General features: G+C 36.9%; 1 protein-coding gene across 5 annotated transcripts in view; it reads left to right on the top strand.

Moving 5' to 3' along the window:
- The window catches only part of MRE11 (MRE11 homolog, double strand break repair nuclease), a 64,956-nt gene that overhangs the window by 14,427 nt on the left and 26,027 nt on the right, over nt 1–24,502 (top strand). For 2 of the 5 annotated variants that reach the window (XM_060160230.1, XM_060160231.1), the window contains exons 5-13: nt 1,000–1,087; nt 2,402–2,543; nt 5,178–5,292; nt 9,240–9,425; nt 9,912–10,083; nt 11,693–11,773; nt 15,142–15,268; nt 17,832–17,932; nt 19,142–19,315. In XM_060160230.1, the coding sequence (XP_060016213.1) occupies nt 1,000–1,087; nt 2,402–2,543; nt 5,178–5,292; nt 9,240–9,425; nt 9,912–10,083; nt 11,693–11,773; nt 15,142–15,268; nt 17,832–17,932; nt 19,142–19,315 (1,186 nt within the window). The remainder of the gene's footprint in view (nt 1–999; nt 1,088–2,401; nt 2,544–5,177; nt 5,293–9,239; nt 9,426–9,911; nt 10,084–11,692; nt 11,774–15,141; nt 15,269–17,831; nt 17,933–19,141; nt 19,316–24,502) is intronic. The other 3 variants (XM_060160232.1, XM_060160234.1, XM_060160235.1) reach the window with 3 other exon arrangements.

Genomic DNA, 24,502 nt, shown 5'->3' with positions numbered 1-24,502 from the left:
ACTATGCGCTACTAGAGCCATCTTAGGGAAAAAACTGAATGAACCTTTTGGCCCACCCAGTATCTTGGTGGAGTAGGGGGAATTAGTCTCATGGATTGCCATTGTACTATGAGTAAATCATACAACCTCTGTGGAGGGAAATTGGCAGTAGTTATCAAATTTACAGATGCACGCGTTCCTTTTGAGCTGACAGTTTCCTTCTAGATATTTTCCTATACTCTCGCAAGGGCAACTTTCTACAGGATTACTCACTGTAACAATATTTGTAAAACAAAAGGCTGGAAATAGTCTAAATGTCCATTGATAGGTAACTACTTAAACACATTATAATAATACATGCAGTGTCCAGCTAAAAAAATCACAAGGAAGCTCTTTATGTACTGATATGGAATGATTTATAAAGTATGTAAAGTGATAAAGGCAGGGGGCAGAAATCTATATTGTGCTACCATTTGTTTAAGAAGGAAGATGTATTTATTTGCTTTACAGGTATGAGATATTTTTGCACAGATACACTAGAAATTCCTAATGTTATTTGCCTCTGAGAAGAGAACCTTGGTGACTAGGGGCAAGAGTGGGTGGGAAACTTTAAGTCATCCAAGTAGTAAGTGATAGAGCTGGAGTTTTTAATCTAGGTCTTTTGGATTCCAGAGTAGATGTATTTCCCCTCCCGCTTCTACAAATAAAAACCTTTTATAAAGGCTTTCAAAATTTTGAAAGCCTATTTCCTATTAATCAGATATTCAAATCTCTCATACAATTCATAAGCATCATATATTTGTATGGTTTTCTTTTAAAGTGTAGTACTTTGAGAACTTTTGAAACTTGAATTGAAATGAACTGCCTAGGATTTTATCTTTTTAAATCTCCAAACTAGTGGTCATTTGCCAGCTTAGATCATCCAGTTTACCTATAACTGTATTAATTTTTTGGAGGAGGATAACGGGGAAACAGCTTTTGTCTCTTACAGAAACTTTTCTTTCTTTCTTTTCTTTTAAGGTTTCCATGGGTGAACTACGAAGATAGCAATCTCAACATTTCAATTCCTGTGTTTAGTATTCATGGCAATCATGATGATCCTACGGGGGTAATTATTGGGTTCTTAGTTTGTTGAAATTTTAGAAACGATCAGTTTAGTTTGTCTTTGGAAAGCATTCTTTCACTTCTTCCCAGCAATTTGTAGTCAAATTGAGTCAGAAGTTCAAACTGACTTTTTATCATTCATAGAAGCTTTTATACTGCTTTTTTGATAATTTTTAAAAATCTGGAAATAATAAATGGCATGTGACATACACATTTATTTCATAAGTGCCAAGGTTAACAATAAGTAACCAGGAGGAGGAATAAACACCTAACATTTGTATAATGCTTTACAGTTTACCAAGGGCTTTTGTATCTCTTATCACATAAATCTCACCTGTAGGAAATGAGGGTTTCATGAACAGTTTTAAATCTAAATTAGAACATCTTATTTTCTGTTTGATATGAAAGTACAGACTGTCCCTAGTTTATGAGGGTTCAACCTTAGATTTTTCAACTCTACAGTGGTGCGAAATGGATATACATTCAGTAGAAGTTGCACTTTGAAGTTTGAATTTTGAATATCTTTTTTGGGCTAACGATACGTGGGAAGATACTTCCGTGTGATGCTGGGCAAAGGCAGCGAGGCACAGCTCCCGATCAGCCACAAGGTCACGAGGGTAAACAGCTGCTACACTTACAGCCATTCTGTACTCATACAGCCATTCTGTTTTTCACTTACAGTACATTATTCAGTATATTACACAAGATACTCCATACTTCATTGTAAAAGTATTTATACCTTTGCCCAACTGTAGGCTAATGTACGTGTTCTGCACATGTTTAAAGTAAGCTAGGCTAAGCTATCATTTTCGGTAGGTTAGGTGCTTTAACTGCATTTTTGACTTAACAGTATTTTCAGTTCACGATGGATTTATTGGGACCTAAACCCATTGTAAGTCGAGGAAGATCTTTAATAATAGGGCTCCTAAAATAATCTTAAAATACCTTTTTGTTTTATCTGGTCATTAATGTATTATAAATCACTACTTAGCTAGTCTTTTTTTTCTCACCTCTTAAGGGGTCTGCTTAATATGACAAGGCACTGATTTCATGGCTGTTTTTTAGTGGACAAGACATCATAAGTTTTGATGAAATGTTAACTTTGCATTTAGCATGTGATTCCAGTCGCAGTGGGTCACTTGTAATAGAAAAAAGATAGCGAATACTTTTACTATTGTAATTTTGTTTGAGAAGACATTATCCTAGTCTAGGTTTTTGTAACTACTATATAAAATATACTTTTTATAAGTAATAATATGATATGCAGATTACTTATTTTTAGGTATACATTTATATTATTTGAAAATATTGTCCATAGGCAGACTCACTCTGCGCCCTGGATATTTTAAGTTGTGCTGGATTTGTAAATCACTTTGGACGTTCAATGTCTGTGGAGAAGATAGACATTAGTCCGGTTTTGCTTCAAAAAGGAAGCACAAAAATTGCTCTATATGGCTTAGGTAAGATGGTTTTATTTTACTATTTATGTCAATAAATGTTTAAGCAGCTAGGAAACCAAATTCCGGAGTTAACTTTGCTGCTGTTTGGGGAAAAGTGAGGCAAATCTAATTATTCCTTATGGGTGACTTAAAAAAATGATAGAAGGTTTTGGTAGAAATTTTTTAGTATTTTATAAGCACCAATAGTTCTTGATACTTATTTTTAATAGCAGTTTTGGTGAAAAAATATTTCTCCTTTAGTATCTATTTATTGTTTATTTTTTCTTTCTTTTAGACTCAGATAAAAATCCTGAACATTAGCATTTATCGAGTAATTAGAAAAACTGCATTTTGATATCTTGGAAGTCTTTGAAAGTTCTAAAGTTTCACTGCCCAATACAGTAATCATGTAGATACTGGGCACTTGAAATGTGGCTAGTCTGAATTGAGATATGCTATAAGTATAAAATACACATCAGAGTTCAAAGACTTAGAAAAAAATGTAAAATACCTTTGGTATTTTGGGTTAATATCTTAAAATTAATTTCACCTGTTTCTTTTACTTGTTGTAATATGGCTACTAAAAAATTTAAAATTACATATTTAGCCTGTTTTAGTAGCTCACATGATATTTTTATTAGACAGTGCTAATCTAGAGCTATCATTTACAATGCTCAGAAAATTTCCTTTACCAGCTTCACTATCTTCAACTTATTTAGTGTCCAGTAGGTAAAAGCTTGTTTTTGCTAGGCTTTATTCCATATGAATGGAAGACTATTTTTAGAGTGCATTCAAAGGCTATTTTTTGTGTTTTCCTTGGATTAAGTTCAGTTTGATTTGTTTTATGCATGCAATAGTTTTATTGATTTTGTAGTGTATAGAGTATTATAAAAATTATACTTCGTGTTAAACCAACCTTAAAGTACCGCAAGAGAAATTGAGAAAAAAATTCACACTATAGCTTCTACATAGTTTTTATTATTTTTTGAGTGACTAGTATAATAGAAGCCTTAGAAAATCTTATTTACTTCTTTTCTCTTTGTGTATGTTTTTTAAAGAATAATTATGATGGATGGTTTATTTAAATACTTTCTCTAGGAAGCTTCTCTAGGAAGCTTATAGTCTTTGCCCAATTTTCATAATTTCGCCAACAAGTAGAAAAGCATCGTGGTTATCTATATTTTAGAGATATGGAAAATGCGATCAAGGAATTATGTCTGATTTTGCAAGTGATAGAGCAGGAAGTGGAATATGCTTTTTTTAAAAACTACTAAAAGGTATTTTAATCACTGTAACGTTAGGGATCATATCTGCAGAAAATGGTTGATCCTCCTACTTTCAGACTAAGGACAGATCCCATTATGCCTCAGTCACTGCCAGAAGCAGACTGCTTCAGTCATCCATTTTCTCCCAAACTCTCATCTCATCCTGTTCTGTTTTCCTTAACTGGACTCTGTCTCTACCCTCCACCCACCTCTCACCCCAGCTCTGTATACTCTAGAGCTCTTTTTAGTTAGCAAATTCCCTCATTTCATCAGTCTCTGAATGCTGCCTGTACTCTCTAACCCTCAGTGAAACTGAGTGGCCCCTGAGGTTACTGTGTCCCACGTAGTTCTCTCGTAGCCTCTTATGGGCTTTAGGGCAGAAGCGGTGGAGGGCAAGTCACTGTTCTCCTTGCTTCCTACTGATACCTCCTTTCCTGCCTGCAAACACCTTTGAAGCTAATTGCCAACTGGCTAAACTGCCTTCTCCATTCCCTCAATTTTCTTACTTGCCTACCTTCCAATTTTGTCAGTGTTCTCAGTGCTTCGACACCCAAGTAGATCAACCTTCTAATGCCCTGGATTTTTTTATGTCTTGGCTTTTTTGTTCCAGTTATATGTTCTGCATGCCACCATCTATTTCATTGGCCACACTAGGAATTCTTTTTAGAAGCTAGACCTCTACTAGCTCTTATACTTATGTGGTGTTGACCTTTCTTCCCAGCCCTTCCCTGATCACTCCATAAAGTAGCAACCTTGTCCTCCCAGTGATAATCCCCATCTTAGCATCCTGACTTTTGTCCCTTTTATAGTATTTAAAATTGCAATTTTCATGTTTAATTGTTTTTGTTGGTCTCCTTCACTAGACTAAGGTGATCCTTTAGGGAATAGGAAGAGTTATTTAAAAGTCATTAAATTATTAAAAAGCACAGTATTTTTATTTAAAAGCATAATATACATAAGACGATTATTTTTAAATACATTTTTAATCTCATCCCCTGTAATATCTCTTCCTGTGTATTTTACAACGTATATGTTAAACCAAAGTACATATATACTTAGAATAAATAAAGGGAGAGTGGAAAACAATATTATTAAAAATTTTAATAAGAATTTGAGCATAGAAAACTCACATTTTTATTCCACATTTTCCAGATCTTGAAAGTATATATGCTTGACCTGGAAAACATTCTTCAAATGCAACTAACTGCTTAGCAGCTGTCAGGCATGAACCTGGAACATGTTCATTCGTAACTAATGACATCACATTTCAAATATCTCTCTAATAGGAAAGTGAAATACTCAGAGAAGCACATAATTTAGAAGCAAAACATATTCGTTTTTTAAAACCGAGTAAGAAACCACTTTTAAAATAATGTAATATCCATTTCAGGATCCATTCCAGATGAAAGGCTCTATCGAATGTTCGTCAACAAAAAAGTGACAATGTTGAGACCAAAAGAAGATGGGAACTCTTGGTTTAACTTATTTGTGATTCATCAGAACAGGTAAAAGTAGTCTCTGAAAATTTTTGAGTCAAGTATCGAGGTTCCCCAAATCTCTGTTTCCAGGCTTACCTATTTCAGTAAAATGCTCCTGATGCTTTGAAAGTTGTCAGTGCAGGATCAGGCAAGACTTCGATATGCATTGTGTGACTGCATCTTGAAATTGTTTTCAGTATATATTCATACTTACAAAGAATATTTCTAGCATATGGATAAGAAGAACCATAAAATGAATAATCCTGAATTCAGAAAGAAGTGGAACATTATCAGTACCCTACCCCATGCCCTTCCCTGATCACACCTTTTTCCTCAAACTCCAGAGGAAGCACTATCTTCAATTTTTATTTCATCTGTCCATAGCTTTTCTTTATTGTTTAATCACATACACATTCATTATGAGTATTTTTTATTTAGTTTTGGTATAACTGGAACACCATACTTTATATTTTGCAGTTGGCTTATTTTCTTCAACATTATGTTACTAAGATTCATCCATTTTGATGCTTAAAAGGGTAATTCATTTTCACTGATGTATACAGTTCAGCTTTCTCTCCTCTTAGTGAGTGTTTTGTGTTATTTCCAGATTTTTGCTTTTTTAAACCTTTTTGTTAGGAACATTCTTAGAGATTTTTCCTGGTACATATATATAAGTGTTTTTCCAGAATATTAAATATAGCTAGATCAACTTCCTTTTGTCAGTAGTTTTAAGAAATTTAATCTGTTGGCAGGGTGTAGGTTTGATTGAAAGGAATAGAGATTTGAAGAAGCAAGATTTATTATGTGATCATTATAGTAAAAAATAGTGTGAGATGGTAACAGTGATGGTAGTGAGAATGATATATAAGGGACAAAGCTGAGAAGTTATTAAGGAAGAATCTAAAGGGGTTTGGGGCCTGATTATATAATTTATTATTTATTGAACAGATATTTATTGACAGCAGAATACTGTGGTACTTACCCATCACTGGTACTCGGTGAAAGAAAGGCTTTAGGGGGCAGTCTTATGTTGCCTTATGTATATTCTTGAATAAACAGTGTAGTTAAAGGAGGAGCAGTCCAGAGTTTTGATATGTGTGGTCTCCATATAACAAACTGGGAGTTTGTTCCTTCTCTTGCTGAGGGCTTTCCAGTTCTGCTACACTTTGTACTTTCCCAAGGTAGGGATAAGTCAGAAGGAACAGTTATCAGCGATTCCAAGCCAGAATGAAAGTTTGGAATGGCAGCATTGGTAAGGGGAATGGGTAGTATAATGTTGGTATGGCTGGTTACTGGTGATGTTAATAATCTTGATCATTCAATTAAGGTGGTGTAGACCAGGTTTCTCCCCTGTAGAGGTCCCATTTTCTACTTTGTAATTAATAAATATTTGGGGAAAAATACATTGAGATAATGTGAACATCCTGTTTCAACTTAAACTTTTGCCCACAAATTTTAGCATCCATTGGTGGATCTTGTTTCCAGCAATTAATACTGTGGTGGTGTTTCTGATTTTTTTTTCCCTCATTCTTTGTATAATTATTAATTGAAATTCTTCTGTTAGGAAAATTTGTCCCTTCTCATTTATTTACTTATTCATTCATTCATTTATTTATGTTACTGTGAACTCAGGGATGTTTATTTAATTCTTTGAGTTATAATCCAATCCTTTAATTTTTTGATGTTGTTTTTGTTGCTCAGGTTGTTTCAGCTCTGACCATTGGGAGCTTTTTTACATTGGCTTCTATGTCCTTTCAACATGCCCTCTTCCTTTTTGTTTTTTGAGCATGTCCTTAACCTTCTAGTACCACAAGATGCTCCTGGCTCATCTTGTATTTTTCTCCTCAAGCCCTGGAATCAACCACTTCTCCAAGGAGTCCTAATTGCTTTTATTGGAGAGTGGTATTTTGAAACCCAGATATGGCCACTAAATGTGCTTATTGCTACTGTGGGTCTCTTAGCCCTCATGACTAGAGTTAAAGAAATATATGTATATTCACTAATCCATGCATACATGTCTGTATGTATACATGTGTTAAAAAAACACAAACAAGCACGAGTTCATACTGATTCGAATCCAGCCCTACAGGATTCATTTTTGTCTTTTCTTATTTGTGACTTCTTTCTCTAACAGTTAGAAGCCTTGATTGTATTATCTATGGTATGTTTACTTATTTTTTTCAGTACTGGTTGACATAACAGAGTAATTTCAAAATTGCTGACCCATAGCTCTGTGAGAAACAAATTTGCCAGCTAGGGTACAGTGTTTGTATGTTATTTTAGTCCTTAGCCTTACTATATCTAGTCAAAAACACTACTTTCTAAAGTTACTTTGGTCAGTTCCTTTTCCCTTACCCCTTCATTGTGGTTATAATAGTTTTTTTGTAATTCTGTTAGGTTCATTTGTCATCCTCTGCATTCTTAGGTACTTCTTTTGTTACTGTTTTCAGGGTATTATAAAAAACAGGTTTTCTCATATTAAGTGAGAATTCTTGAGCCTTTTACATTTTACTTTATTTTCCATTTGTTTCTATATGTGGACCATTCTCTTGCAGCAAAAGAAGGTAAACCCTGAGCAATTTTGTCATGCAAAATATTTCCACAAAGATGTTTTGATCAGCTTCTAGGTCACAAATCAGAGTCAGCCCACCAGCATAATCTTCCCTTTACCAGTGCTCCATTAAAGCATAGTTACATCATGTCGTATTTGAGTTATTCTGCATTTCTTCAGTAATTGTGATAGGATCATAACGTTTTTTACATAAATATTCCTAGATACGTGAGCTTCTCTGATTTCACTTCCTGCTCTTCCTTGCATTCATTCTGCTTAGCCACGCTGGTCTCCTTGCTGTTCTTGAACTCACTGAATACATTCCCACGTCAGCACCTCTGCCATCAGCTCATCCCTCTGCCTAGGACTTTCTTCCCATGCACACCTGATCCCTTTTCTAAGTTCTCTGCTCATTTGTCTCCTGTCAGAGATGCCTTCCCTGACCACCCTTTGTATAGTAGCCTCCCTTTTCCATGTAATTTTTCCCTTTATTTTTCTTTATAGCACCTGTCACTACCTGACAAATTATATGTGTGTGTGTGTGTGTGTGTGTGCGTGTGTGTGTGTATGCATAAACATATTGTATTATTGCTAATTTCCCCCACAATGAGCAAGGACTTTGTTCATTGCTATGTCTTCAGTATCTAGAAGAGACCTGGGAAACTTGACACATAGTAGACACACAGTAAATATTTGTTCAATGAATGAATGTCAGTTTGCCTTAAGTGAATGCTGGTTGAAGTATTTGAACACTTTTACTTAAATTCTCAGTGATATAAATCAGTATTAGGGAAAATTTTTTTTTTGTCTTCCTCTCTTTGGGTTTTCACATATCTTTTAATAATAGCAGCTAATCTAGGTATAAAATGAGAGTTTGAAAATCACATATTCATACAATATTTTATTTAATATTGAAAACTCTTATCTCTGTGTAAGACTGACATTCTCATTATTTTTATAGTCAGTAAAAGAAACATGTTATTAAAAAATGATGGAACATATTTAGAGTTTTGACTTTATTTTACAAAGCTTAGACTAAACTCACTTCCCATTTTCTGTACTCTGGTATACACTCAGACCAATTTATAGGTTTTTACCATTTTTAGAGCTCATGCTTTTCTGACTTTCCCATAGGGGGAGTTATTCCTCTCTAAAGCCTTTCGTGATCTGCCTCTGTATGTAGAATCGACTGCTTTCTCCTTTGAGGCTTCTACTTGTCTGTGTCCTGCAAGTTCGTAAACCCTTTGAGGGCAGGAATTAGATACTGTCTTTGCATCCCCAATCCCTTGAAAGTTTCTGGCATATAGAAGGGATGTAATAAATCTTTAGTTAATGGAGAAAGAAAGATCTATACAGACTTATTATGAAGTTTTTCTGTATCTCTGGACATTTATAATATTTATTTTTAAAAATCTTGGCATAGGAGTAAACACGGAAGTACTAACTTCATTCCAGAACAGTTTTTGGATGACTTCATTGATCTTGTTATCTGGGGCCATGAACATGAGTGTAAAATAGCTCCAACCAAAAATGAACAACAGCTCTTTTACGTATCACAACCTGGAAGCTCAGTGGTCACTTCTCTTTCCCCAGGAGAAGCTGTAAAGAAGTGAGTAATTATTATAGTTTTTAAATCAATTTAAGAAAAATTTGCTATGATAGTCTAACCATCTCATAGGCTCAAGGTACTGATGATGCTGTTATTTATGATAGATTTATTCATAAAGATTGATCATTCAATACAGTCTTACTGTTTGCCCAGATTTTAAGCTGTTTTCAACAGGAGAAGATCCCAATGGTATTAATGATTTTGCTGCTCATTAGGCCAATTCAAGGCTAATGTTTTTATTAATTAAATTTTAAGTTAGAGTGCTGTAGGAAAAATGATGTATGAATGGATTTTATTTTGGGGAAGAAGAATGTTTTAAGTTTTTTCCTGTGATACAACATTAAGATTAAATTACTAAAAATACTTTTGAAGGGTGTGATTTTATAAATAATTTGTAGAAATTTAGAAATATGATAGTTTTGATATGCACATTTTCCTGAGGAAGTTTGCAATGTGACTATGCTTTCATTCCCCTCCTCATTTCAGACACGTTGGTTTGCTGCGTATTAAAGGAAGGAAGATGAACATGCAGAAAATTCCTCTCCGCACAGTGCGGCAGTTTTTCATGGAGGATGTCGTTCTGGCTGATCATCCAGACATTTTTAACCCCGATAATCCTAAAGTAACCCAAGCCATACAAAGCTTCTGCTTGGAGAAGGTAATTCTTGTAGATAAAGGTCAGTGAGATCTTCTTTAGTTGAGAGGTTATTTACCTTGAATTAAATACTTCAGTAGAGTAGAGGGAAGTCATTATATTTGTTACGCTCTCGTGAAGCCTGTAAGGAACCACTGTTGTTTTATAAATGAGTTCAGTTGTATCAAATTCTTTTCTTTCTTTTTTTTTTTTAATAGGGACTTCCCTGGCAGTCCAGTGGTTAAGACTTTGTCTTCCAGGACAGGGGGAGCGGGTTCGATCCCTGGTCAGGGAGCTGAGATCCCACATACCTGGTGGCCAAAAAACCAAAAACATAGAACAGAAGCGATATTGTAGCAAATTCAATAAAGACTTTAAGGATGGTCCACATCAAAAAAACAAAACAAAACAAAAAAAAAACTCACATCTTCCAGAGGGAGGAATGTTATAAATAGAAGAAAGTTTGTTTAATTAAGCCCCTCTCCCAGATACTTTCCTCCTTCTCAAAAACATATACGTAATCTTTTTTCTCTTTTTATCCTAATTTGATAATTTGTTCATTTTATTAATGAAAGCAGGCAGTGGCTTTGATTGGAGAATGGCAGCATGTTATGGTAGATGAGGAGAGCCTTAGCCTCTCTAATAATCTCCATTACGCTAATAATCTCTATCACACATCCCTTTCACCCTGAAATCTCCCTCCACATAAAATCTTAAAATGTGTGCTATGCACCTTGTCACTTCAGTGTAAGTCCCATACCTCCCACCATGCAGATCGCCATCCCTAAACCACTGCGGAAATTCTAGAGCCACTATGAAGTGGGGTGAATGCATTTAATAATATGGAACTTGACAGCTTAATAACATTAATTACTGACACTTACTCAGTTCTTACGCTGTGTAGGCTCTTCTGCTTTGCGTTTTATTCTTATAAAAATCATGATAATTATCACTGATATTCATTGGCGGCGTATATATTCTGGGCACTGTTGACAACATTTTGCATTTAATCCACTGAATGATGCTATAGGTAGGTAGAGTCTACCATACACATTTTATAGAAAGAGGAGCTGAACCTTAGATAAAGTAACTCGCCCAGTGTCACAGCTTACTAGCAACATGTAACTCATATAACTGGAAAGTTTAAGAGTTTGCTGGTTTCAGAATGACTAGATCCAGAAACTCAAATTAAGACTGTAGTTTTCTCTGTTTCTGTGTCTAGTTCTGTGCCACCTAGTCTGATGGTTTCTGTCTTAAGCTTCGCTATAAGGAAGGCATTTTCACGTGGTGGCCCACAGACTTACATTGTCCTTACAGCTGAAAGAATCCTTTTTTCCCAGTAGTTCCAAATAAACCCCTAGCATTGAGTTTCTCTGGACTGAGGTCATGTACTTGTCCCTGAACCCAATCTCTGAGGCCAGGGAGAAGGAAAATGAATGGATTTGTCTTGGCCTAGTCAGGGAGCCCGGGATCTCTCAATCTTGGCACAATTGACATTTTACTGGGTAACACTTTGTTGTGGGAGCTTGTTCTGTGCATGGTAGGATTTTTACAAGTCCTCTCTGACCTCAGCCACTAGATGCCAGCTGGTAGTACCTCTTCCCCCCAGACATGACAATATCTTTATTTTGAGATTGAAGAAATGCTTGAAAATGCAGAACGGGAACGTCTGGGAAATTCTCGACAGCCAGAGAAGCCTCTTATACGACTGCGAGTAAGTCCTCTTTAGATAAATTCAACTTTATTGATTTTCAGAGGAGAGTATTGTACAGTTTACGTGGATATTTTGGGAAAAGTACCAAAGAGAGTACGTATACTAAAAAGAGCAGTCATCGTTGGTGGAAAAAATAATAAAGCAGCCAGGATTTGATTTAATCATAGTTTCGTTTTGATAGGTTTGGTTTTTTTTTTCTCTCTATTTTTCTCTTTTTCTAAGTAGTCTATTGTATTTGATATGTTGGCTGTGCTCTCTGACTTCATCGTTTACTGTTCCCTTCTCTCCCTCCCTTCCAGACACTTGGCCTTCTTGTAATTCCTCAGATGCATCAGACATGCTCTCACCTCCTCCAGATCTGCTCAGATGTCACCTCAGTGGGCCCCAGCCTAATTAAGATTGCAACCCCCATACCCTCTCTCCAACACTCCTGATTTCACTTCCCTTCTCTACTTTTTCTTTTCTTTTCTTCCCACAACACATCCTCCTAACCTACTACACCCAATTTATTTATTTTGGTTGTTTGTCCTTCGTTACAAAACTATCAGCTCTGTAGAAGCATGGAACTTTGTGAATCTTCTTACCTAATATATCCAAAGATCACAGAACAGTTCCTGACATATAACAAGTGCTTGATAAATATGTGGAAAGAATTGATAAGTATTTGACAGTATTAGAAAAGTCTTAAGAAATTGAAGTGTTTCCTGTGCCTATAAGCCTGCTTATCTTTTCTATCATGATACATGCAAACAAACAAATAACAACAGACTTTTTTTTTGGCCCCTCTGCCTTTCCCTTCTCCTAGCTCCTGCCCTTTCTAATTTTCTTTCAAAAAAATACATTGTCTATATTGCTCATGTAATACTCTCTTCCTCAATCCACTATAATCAAGGCTCTGACCCCACCATCTAAGGTGGAAAAGATGACCTTCAGTTGTCAAATCCAGTAGATTTTTGTCATCTTACTGAATCACTCTTCGGCATTCTCTACTACGAATGATGTTTGTCCCTTCCTATCTTTCAGTTAGCCCTCTGTTCAGTCTAGGCATATGGTCACCTATAGAATGACAACTCCCAATTTTTTTTTTTTTTTGCGGTACGCGGGCCTCTCACTGTTGTGGCCTCTCCCGTTGTGGAGCACAGGCTCTGGACGCGCAGGCTCAGCGGCCATGGCTCACGGGCCTAGCTGCTCCGCGGCACGTGGGATCTTCCCGGACCAGGGCACAAACCCGTGTCCCCTGCATCGACAGGCGGACTCTCAACCACTGCGCCACCAGGGAAGCCCCCAAAAGAAGCCTTTCTTGACTTCCCTTCAGAGTCGTTGCTTCTTCCTTTGTGTCCTCAGTCTACTTTGTACATACTTCTTTTTTTTTTTTTGAGTTTGCCAAGAAAGAGAATGGCTTTATTACATCTCACTATCAGAAGATGTAATAAAATGTTATATATACATATATATGTAATAATGTTTTATTAAATATTTTTTTAAAGTTTTTTTTTTGGCTGCACTGCACGGTGTACATACTCTTACAGCACCATCACATTCTGCTTGCAATTACTTCTTTACATAGTTTATCTTCCCAGTCAGCTTGTGAATTTCTTCACAACCAAGCTGCTGTTTTACTTATGGTGGTACCCCTGGCCCTTAAAAGAGTGCCTACACATTGTGGACACTCAGTAAAGTTTGCTTAGTGAACGAGCTTTGCGACTTTTAGGAGCAGAAAATTACAAATAAAACTAGGCTGGAGTACAGTTGTTAAAAATGTCTGAAGAGGGGCTTCCCTGGTGGCGCAGTGGTTGAGAGTCCGCCTGCCGATGCAGGGGACACGGGTTCGTGCCCCGGTCCGGGAAGATCCCACATGCCGCGGAGCGGCTGGGCTCGTGAGCCATGGCCGCTGAGCCTGCGCGTCTGGAGCCTGTGCTTCGCAACGGGAGAGGCCACAACAGTGAGAGGCCCGCGTACAGGAAAAAAAAAAAAAAAAAATGTCTGAAGAGTTTTGGGGAGGCCCAATAGCTTGAGCATTTGGCATTTTCTATTTTAGAACATGGCAGCAGCTGTAGAGATGGTCTGGGTAACAGAAACATAGTTGCTTCGGGGGAACCACATAGTTCTCTTTATCAGGGCAGAAGGTCCCATGTTCCTCATCTGTGTCTGCCTGATACCATTAGAACCAACCAGACTTGAATTGAAAATTGGCATTCCTTTTTCTAAACACACTAAATTATTAATTCATTAAGGAAACAAAAGAACAAATATTTTCACGTAAGTAGTATTCCAGAAGTACATTGTGTTGGCTAGAGGACGCTTACTGATTCACTAATGCAGTGAACAAATGTATGTTGAGTACCTTCTTTCTGCATGCTGGTGGGCGGGGAGGAGGGCCACAGTGATGGTAAAATAGACGAGGGTTACAGGAGGTGGAGGTGTGAGGAGAGACAATAAACAAATAGTGAATACATGAACAAACTCTTAGCTAGTGCTAAGTATGATGAAGAGGGTAAGTGGGGTGGAGGTTAGGAGTAATCTGGAAAGGCTGGTGATGTGGTACAATGCTGATTCCCAGAGCATACGAACAGCTAGTTTAGGAGAACAATTATATCTCTTAGAAAGAGATGTAGTATTTTTCTTTGTAAAGAGCTTGGTACCACCATAGACTTCTTTAGAAAGAGCCTGCCTTGAGAGCAATTATTAGTTCTTTTATAAATAGAAACAGTCGGCCCTCTGTACCTGCACTTCTGCATCCACGGATATGGAGGGCTGGTTGAACTCCTCCATTTTATATAAGGGACTTGAGCATCCACAGATTTGGGTGTTCTTAGGGATCCTGGAACCAATCCCCCGTGAATACCGAGGGATGACTGTACTGTGTTTTGAAGGAAGGTGATCATTTCTCAAAGCTCACAGACTAGCTTCTTTTCTTCCATGGATTTTCCCAGCATTTATTTTTGTCTAGTGTAAAAGCTTATCCCTACATGATAGACCAATTAACAGATGCATCTAGGGCCAGCATTTTGTTTTGGTAGAGAATCTCCTTCTGTTTTAAAAGTTTAAAAAATTTGTTTAGAAATTTCACATCCTTTTCAGATGATATTCCTGGTACCTAGACTGCTAGTTTTATCATGGGGAGATGTAATTTTCTGACATTGTGGGAATTCTTACTGTATCTTGATTCCATCAAACAATGTTCTGCATAAGTGTAAACCTTTGAAGTTTTATTTTCTCAGTAGAATAAATGGTATAACATCATCATGATCTTTAAAATGAATTGTGGAACATTAACATATTAACTTAAAAGTATTACACATAAACATGAATACTGAAATTGGTGATCTGTTTTTTCCTAGCCTTCATAGCTTATTCTGTATTTCCAGGTGGACTATAGTGGAGGCTTTGAACCGTTCAGTGTTCTTCGCTTTAGCCAGAAATTTGTGGACCGGGTAGCTAATCCAAAAGATGTTATCCATTTTTTCAGGCGTAGAGAACAAAAGGAAGACACTGGTAAGCTAGTTATCTTTACAAATTAAAAAATGCTCTTATAGGCTTCACATAAATCAATCTCCAGTAAAAGTATAAAACAATAATGGAAAATGTTTTATTATGATTCTTTCTACTATCTCAGACAAATAAACTGATAATTGGCATAATTAAATCTCTTCTAAAAATTAGATAGAAATCATTTGTAAACTTGTGGATATCAATAAAGAAATGAAGCCTTTCGTAGTTTTTTAAAAACGTGCTGCTGATTAACAACATACTTTAGAGATAAAGTGTTTAAATATCTACTATTTACTATACATTATTAATGTTCAGAGAACATACTCTCAAATTTTGCAGGGCTAAATATTTCAGCTTTACAGTGTACAGTGATTTAAGAAGACTCTAGTCTTTTGAAATAAGAGGTGTCCCAGAATGTTAAAAAGATATGTACTTAAGGGCTTAAGTTTGATGTTTCTATTGATCAGATAATTAATTTCCAATTAAAGTTCATAAAAACGAATTGCCCTTATTTTAGCATTTATCAAAAACAGGTCATCTGACTGAAACAGTGCTTCTTCTTAAGAAGTATTGGTCCTTTTAAATACAGAGGCTCATCTCCTTAGAGCTATCGAGTCAGAATTTTCATAGAAAAATATGGCCCTTGTTTACATGTACGCTACCTTGATTTTTATTAACCCCGATTTAATGAGCTTCTGTTTCATAGTGAAATTGTGATCACAATGGTGTGTGCTGTTAATTCAGCCTGAAACAGTCATTTGGCTATTTAAATGGAGCTCATAGAATACTGTTTTAGGGGGGGAAAATTCATATCAGAGAATGATATTTTTATGCTATGAATTTTAGCTAGTTACTTATTGATGGTGATTTACTTTAATTGTCCATCCTTATCAATTCCTTGAATTTTTGGGGTGTAGCATTTGTGAGAATGTGGAGTATAGAACCTAGTACTTTGTTACTTGAGTTTCATCCATTGTCAGTTTTGTTCTCATGATCCCTTTTTTGTTTAAACATTAATTGCTGAATGGAAACAGTGACCCTTTTGTATATCTTATCGAAAGCATGAAATTGTTTGTTGTTTTGGCCAGCTCTGCTACTTTAACTACATGTGTGACATCATGCAAATTACTTAATCTCTGATGTTTTGTTTTCTTGTCTACAAAATCAGGATAATAACTGTGCCTGCCTCACAGGATTGTTGTGAGGATTAGATGATATACTGTGTGTAAATGGTCTTAACATTGTGTCTGGCGTAGTAAAATATAGTAATCATATTTATGAAGCAATATTAATTCTCCTGTCTTGAAATTCAAAAAAGATTTCTATTCACTTGTCCTCACCACTTTGTAAGAGGCACACTAAACTTTGTGCCTCTTTACCCCCAAGCCATTGCATAAACTTTTCCCTCTGCCTAAAATACTTTTTCTTTTTCCTTTTTTGCTTAGTAAGTCTTATTCATTCTGCAAGTCTTTTTTTTTTAATTTATTTGTTTTTATTTTTGGCTGTGCCAGGTCTTAGTCATGGCACGTGGGGTCTTTGTTGCAGCATGCAGGATCTTCAGTTGCAGCATGTGGACTTCTTAGTTGCAGTGCAAGTCTTGAGTCATATGATAACTGCGTTTGCTATCTGCATGTTATTTTCAGCCTTCTTTGAGAAGAATTAATTTATTTCTTCTCTGTGTGTCATATTTTCTGTTCTTACCTCTGTTGTAGCACTTACCATCTTGTATTGTAATCATTTGCTATTATGGGCGGCATCCTGTCATTTTATCATTGTGTTTTCCACACCAGGTCACACACGTGCTAGACAGTTAATATTCATTTCCCTGACAAAGGTTATGAGCAGAGCACCTACTGGACCCTAATGCTTTTTGACTTCTTGCCCAGTATTCTTTTTATTCCGTACCTGCTGTTTTTTGAGACAACCATCCTGCCTAGGAATGAAGCAAATGTGCTTTAAACCTACTTCCCATTTGTCTCACAGAATATTAAAAAGGTTTGTGTTTAATGGCCAAGGTTTAATTAAATTAATAATTTTTGCTGTTTCATCAAGGACATTCTTATGTGAAACTGGCTTTTTGTTTTGTCTTGTTTTGAACTGTGAGTACAAAGTGATGACTCTCAGTAGAACTCAGAGACACTGCCTTGACTCACCCCAAGGAACCGGCAGTTTTACCCACGACTGCTTTTGTATCATCGGTGCAAATGTCAATATGGTGGAAGAGATAAATAATGTCTTAGTATTATTATGAAAGTACGTTTGACCTTAAGCCCCCTGAACCAGTATGGGGGACTCCCAGAGATCTGTGGACCACTCTGTGAGAATAGCTCCAAGAGACATACTACTTGGAGATTTGGAAAAGAAATACAGACTTTGGGGAAATGACTCTAGATATTAGCAAAAATGACATGTTTTTGCCTCAAAATTTACTGGGTTGAGCAAACTGACAGTTGATAAAGTTTGGCCATACCTCCTTCACTGACAGCAACCTTCAGTGAGTTTGGGCACTTTAACATTAAAAAAGAAACTGCTACTTTTTTTTTTTCCATGGACTTCTTTTTTCTAGGAGAAGAGATCAACTTTGGGAAGTTCATCACAAAACCTTCAGAAGTAACAACTCTAAGGGTAGAAGATCTTGTGAAACAGTATTTTCAAACCGCAGAGAAGGTAATTTCTTAGTTACAGTTCTCAGTTTAGATAATGGCTATCTTATAATAACAGATTTTAATTTAAGATATGTGTAATTGATAGTTTAAACAAAATGAATCCTCAGAATGTCTCCATGAAGTAAGCAAGGTGACAGTTACATTCATTTATAGTTATTACGTATCAAGAAAAATAAGTGCTTAATTAATGTCAGTCATTAATATTGTTATTATTGTGTCTATTATTGTCAGTGTTGTTATCCTCTTTCTTTTTATCGCTACTACCTAAGTCTGAATCCAGGATTTAATTTTCTTGCATCTGGATGTAATTTCAGAGTTACTGGATGGTGAAGCTATTCTTATTTTTGTGGGTATATGCCACTTTGAGATCCTCTGGTTGTATTAGCTTCCTACAGCTACTGGAATAAATGTCCACACACTTAGTGGTTTAAAACAACACAGGTTTATTACCTTACAGTTTTGTAGGTCAGAAACCAGACACTGGTCTCACTGGACAAAAACTGAGGTGTTGTCAAGGCTGTGTTCCTTTCTGGAAGCTGTAGGGAAGATTCCATTTCCTCATCTCCTCCAGCTTCTGGAGGTACCCGTGTTTCTTAGCTCCGGGCCCCCTTCTTCCATCTTCAAAGCAAGCAACGCTGGATCTGTCTGGCCGTCATTTCCCCGGATACTTCTCTGTGACTCCCTTCTTCGGCCTCCCTCTTCTATTTTCAAGGATGCTTGTGATTGCACTGGGCCCACCTGGATAGTCCCTGATAATCTCCCAGTTTTGTAGCAGCTGGTTAGCAACCTTAATTCCATCTGTAACCTTAATTCTCCTTTGCCATGTAACATATTCACAGGTCCCAGAGATTAGGATGTGGACACCTTTAGGGGCCATTTTTCTGCCTACCACACTGGTTAACCTGCTCTCTTAGTCATCAGCTGCTATTTCTGGACTCTGTGTCCCAGCCTCTCAGGCCTCTGCATTTTCACAAGTCCTGTACTCTACCCCTGTTTCTTGTTTTTACTTTGCTTTTTCTGGCCCTTAATATTTATCAGTAGGCTTAATTACCGTCCATTGATTTATTTTGCTTTGCTGTGTTTTCCCTCCAATAACTAGATGACTTTTTTGTCTTTTTCTCTGGTAAAATTATTCTGTAATTTTCCTTTCTTATACAGAATTGTTTTGTAAGGAAGATGCTGCATCCAGTGATTTATATGTCTCTTACAGAACGTGCAGCTCTCACTTCTAACAGAAAGGGGAATGGGTGAAGCAGTACAAGAATTTGTGGACAAGGAAGAAAAAGATGCCATAGAGGAATTAGTGAAATATCAGTTGGAAAAAACACAGCGATTTCTTAAAGAACGTCATACTGATGCCCTAGAAGATAAAATCGATGAAGAGGTGAGTAACTAATTTGGGGTGGAAAATCTATTATTTAGATAGTCTCTCCTTAAGAGTAGCTCTAAGTTTCTTTCTGGTAAATCACTAACTTCACTGATTTGTTTAGTTTCCTCATCTATAAAATTGAGATCATAAAGTGAGGATTAAATTAGAAAATGTCTAATAAGTGTCTAGAACACAGTCTCAAATATGATTGATACCCAATGAATGTTAGTTTTGTTGCCCATAGCTAGTATCTTCTCTTGAAGATCATGAAAGTGCTTTAAAATGAACCCCATAGGGTGAAAATGTCTGCTTATCTCAATTTTTTATTAAGTTTTGATTGAGATTTTGAATTTCATCTAGGAAATGCAGTCCCTCTGAGCATAAAAGCAGAGGAAAAGCTCTTTAGATTTGACTACATAAAATTTTTAAATGTTTGCATGTCAAATTGTCAAAAAACAAAATGAGAAGGTATCGACATGGAGAAAATATTTGTATGTGGGCAGAACAAAAGGTTAATATTCTTACTACATTAAAGGGCTCTTATGAATCTTAAGAAGAATATTAAACATTTCAATAGAATAATGAACAGAGGACCTGAATAGGTGGTTCACAAAAGAAATATAAATGGCTAATAGGCATATGAAACTGGTATTTAACCTAGGATAATCAAAGAAGCTCAAATTAAATGTATTTTTTATCTATCAAAGTGGCAACAATTTGAGAAAGATACTTAGTACTCTGCTGGTAGGAGTATCAGAGTTTGAACAGCTGCAGTGAAAAGCATTTTTGCCTTCTTAAGCATGTCAAGAAGCTTAAGATTTGTCCTTTAACTCAGCCCTGGGAGATTTTCCTAAGACAATAATGAGAGAGAGATTTAGAATGGGGAGTAATTTATGTCAGTGTTATCTGCAGTGGGGAAAAGTTGGAGATGTTTTGGTAAAATAAATGTTGGCACATACACAGTATGGAATACTATGCAGCTATTAAAAATTACACTTTTGAAGAACATGCAAAAGTATTTTCAGTGTTAAGTGGGAAAAGAATTCCAAAGTGGTAAAACTATACACAATGTGATCCCAGTTATTTTTATTTTATATGTGAGTGGGTGCGTGTATGCAAAGAATGGAAGAAGATATTCCAAACATTATCAGTGGTTATGCTCAGGTAGTGGGATTATAGGGGATCATTTCCAGTATTTTCCAAATTCCCTCTGAGCAGAAGAACACAATGTTATGTTTAAAACTCATTCCCTTTTACTTTTGTGCTTTTAGTCATTTAACATGATTCTTTTAAAGCCTTATGGTGTCAACTAATGTACAACCAGTAATATTAAATGCCAGGTACTTTGACAGGGAAGGCAGATAATCCACACTCTAAAACTCCTTACTCTGTGGCTCTGGATGTGTTAGGTTCATAAATTCTTAGCATGGGTGGATTTGTCAGTCAAGTGCCGTAAATATAACATGACCATACCCCCTAAATGTAAAATGCAAAACTGCAAAACTCCTGGGAGATAACATAGGAGAAAACCTAGATGACCTTGTATATGGTGATGACTTTTTAGATTCAACATCAAAAGCACGATTCATGAAACAAGTAATTGATAAACTAGACTACATTGAAATTAAAAACTTTTGCTCTGCAAAAAATAATGTGAAGAGAATGAGAAGACACGCCACAGACTGGGAGAAGATAGTTGCAAAAGACAAATTTGATGAGGGATTATTATCTGAAATATACAAAAACTCTTAAAATTCAACAATAAGAAAATTTAATAATCCAATTAAAAAATGGGCAAAAGACCTCACCAGACCAAGGAAGGTAGTCAGTTGGCAACTAAGCATATGAAAAGATGTTCGACATCTTATGTCATTAGGGAAATGCAAATTAAAGCAAGGAGATATGCCACTACACACCTGTCAGAACGGCCAAATTCCAGAACACCGACAACACCACATGCTGGTGAGGATGTGCTGCGGCAGGAACTCTTAGATTGCGAGTGGGAATGCAAAACGGTGCAGTCACTTTGAAAGGCAGTTTGTCAGTTTCTTATAAAAGTAAACATACTCTTCCCATACTCTCCAGCAGTCGTACTCCTAGGTATCTACCCGAAGGAGTTGAAAACTTATGTCTAAACAAAAACCTGCACATGATATTTATAGCAGCTTTATTCATAATTGCCAAAACTTGGAAGCAACAAAGATGTACTTCAGTAGGTAAGTGAATAAACTGTGAAACATCTAGACAAGGGAATATTATTCTGTGCTAAAAAGAAATGACCTATCAAGCCATTAAAAGACATGGAGGAACCTTAAGTGACTATTACCAACTGAAAGAAGCCAATCTGAAAAAGTAACTTAATGTATGATTCCTGCTATGTAACATTCTAGAAAAAGTAAAACTATGGACATAGTACAAAAATCACTGGTTGTCAGTGGTTGGGCAGGGATGGGATAAGGGGATGAAAAGGTGGATTCACAGAGGATTTTTAAAACAGTAAAACTACTCTGTATCAAACTGTAATGGTGGGTTATACATGTATACATGTCATTATACATTTGTCCAAACTCATAGAATGTACACCACCAAGAGTGAACCTTAAGGAGTTTAGGTGATATGGAGTATGGAGTGTCAGTATCGGTTCATCGGTTATAACAACTGTACAGTTCTGGTGGGGGATGTTGATATTAATAGGGGAGGCTGTGCATGTATGGGACAGGGCTATGTGGGAAATCTCTGTGCCTTCCTTTTACTTCTGCTGTGAACCCAAGCTGCTCTAAAAAAGTAAATAAATAAAACAAACAAACCCTCCTTCCCACCCTCCACTCCCCAAAATGATCATCCACACCTGGAGTGACATCATGACTTTTGAGAGAGAGAGAGAGAGTGTGTGGGGGTGTGGGGGTTGTGTGTGTGTAGCATGGTGGCTAAGAGTATGGACTATAGACCAGATGACCTTACTCGCTATGGAACTGTCAGTGAAGTATTTAACCTCTCTGTGCCTCAGTTTCCTCATCTATGAAATGGGGATAATAGAACCTCATTCAAGGTTGTTGTGAGGATTAAAAGAATACATGTAAGCCCTCAGTACACTGACACATAATGCCTGCTCGGTATTTTTACTCTGATGCTCATTTCTCTTCTGTGAATGACTCAGTGCTTTTGATATATCACATGCTACCTCAAGCACTGTTACATGCTGTGCCGTCTTTTAAAAAAATATTATTCCTGTATTCTTCCCCTTCTACTGAATCTTAACAAACATGCTGCTGTTTCTTTCAACGAAACTCTGGAGCCTAGATCCTATTTCCCTTTCGCTGTTATTCTATTTCTTTTTTCCTCTTTTATAGCAGAATTGCTTCACAGAGTTTTCTGTATTTGCTGCCCAGATTCTTCGCCTCCATTTTTCTCTTAAATCCATCTATTCAGGGGTTTCGACTCCCTCTTTCCAGTGAATTTACTCTTGTCAAAGCACCAGTGACCTCCAGTGCTAAATCCATTGTCCATTCTCCATCTTAAATCTCACTTGACCTCTTCTTAAAACCTTTTTTCCATTGGCTTTTAGGGCTCCACACTCTTCTGGTTTTCTTCCCAGCTCATTGTCTGTGTATTCTCAGTCTCTGTTGATTCCTCTCACCTCTCCAGCCTCTTAAGTTGGAGTCTCCATATCTCAGTCCTTGGACCCCTTCTTCATCTACATATTCCTTTTGTATTCTCACCCAGCTTCCTGACTTTAAATACTGTCATCTGGTGATGACTTTTCAAAAGTCTAGCCCAAACTTCTCCTCTCAACTCAAGACTTATGTAGCCAACAACCTGCTAGACCTTCCACTCGGATGTTTAATAGACCTCTCCAACTTCCAACATTCCCAGTCTGAATTGCTGAACCTTAGCCCCTGCTCTACCTGTAGGGTTCTAGTGGAAGCACTATTCTTTCATTTGCTCAAGCGGTAAACCTTGAAGTTATCCTTGACTCCTCTTTTTCTGTCACCAATATCCTGTCTGGAAATCCTTTAACTCTACCTTCAGAATATATACAGAATGTGACTATTTCTCACCACCTTCATCTCTATCAGTGGTCCAAGGCCTGGCCATTTCTCACCTAGATTACTCCTGTTGCCTCCAAACTGGTCTCCTTGTTTCTGCCTGTGCTTTTCCTCCACACTCTGTTCTGTCCTCAGCTCAGCTGAGCTGTTGGTGATCCTAACATAGTTTAGATGAAGTCACTCCTGCCTAAAAACAAAAGTCCTTACAGTTGCTCCCAAGACCTTACTCAATGTGGTTTCTGTTACTTCTTCATCCTCATGTCTGCTCCAGCCCAGCGACCTCCTTGCTGTTTCTTAAACATACCATGCTTCTGCCCCAGTGCCTTTGCATATATTCTTTCCTTTGACTGGAATGATTTTCCCCAGTTATTTTCAAGGTTCATTCCCTACCTTTTAAAATCTTTGCTACCTTCTTGCTTTGCTGCTTTCTCCGTGAGGCCTTTGATGATCATCCTGTAGCCTCTGTCCGCACTCTCTGTCCCTCTTCCTGCATTACTTTTCTCTGAGCACTTAACACCTTTTGCAAAGATTTCACAGGTTCACATATTTGAAAGGACTCATAAGACTCCACTGAACATACTCACTTAAAGTTTTTATTTAAAGGCAACTGATAACGGTACAGCAAGAGGAGTATAGGCAGGCAGTAGGGATCTGAGAGATACCAGGCGTCTGTTTCTCATGTCCTTATATGCACACAGCAAACCCGGGACAGAACACCAAGATCTGTGCAGAAGTTTCCAGGGAGTCTTTTACGCCTCTCTGGTCGCATAATCAAACCACGCTGTCTAACTGCTCATGCAGGTTGAAATCCATCAGTAAATAATTTGGCCCTGGGAATGCCAGAGGCTCCTCAGAGGTAAGGGTGGAGCTTTCTCAGTCTAGCTGTAAATTAACTTCATCCTATACACTTCCTAAAATACAACATAACTTTTTATTTTGTTTCTTATTTTGTAACACACACACACACGCACACACTGATTGTAAGCTCCATGGAGGGCAGAGTTCTTGACCATTTTGTTCATTATTGTATTCTCAGTTCCTGCAATAGCACCTGGCACATAGCTTGGCTCAGGAAATATGTGCCGAGTAAATTATTAAATAAATGGAGTTTATTTGTAGCTATATAACTATATTATAAGAGCTTTGTGAGCAGGAA

Source organism: Lagenorhynchus albirostris, chromosome 9 (genome assembly GCF_949774975.1).
Source record: "Lagenorhynchus albirostris chromosome 9, mLagAlb1.1, whole genome shotgun sequence".
NCBI lineage: Eukaryota > Metazoa > Chordata > Mammalia > Artiodactyla > Delphinidae > Lagenorhynchus > Lagenorhynchus albirostris.
This window is presented reverse-complemented; position numbering and strand designations above follow the sequence as displayed.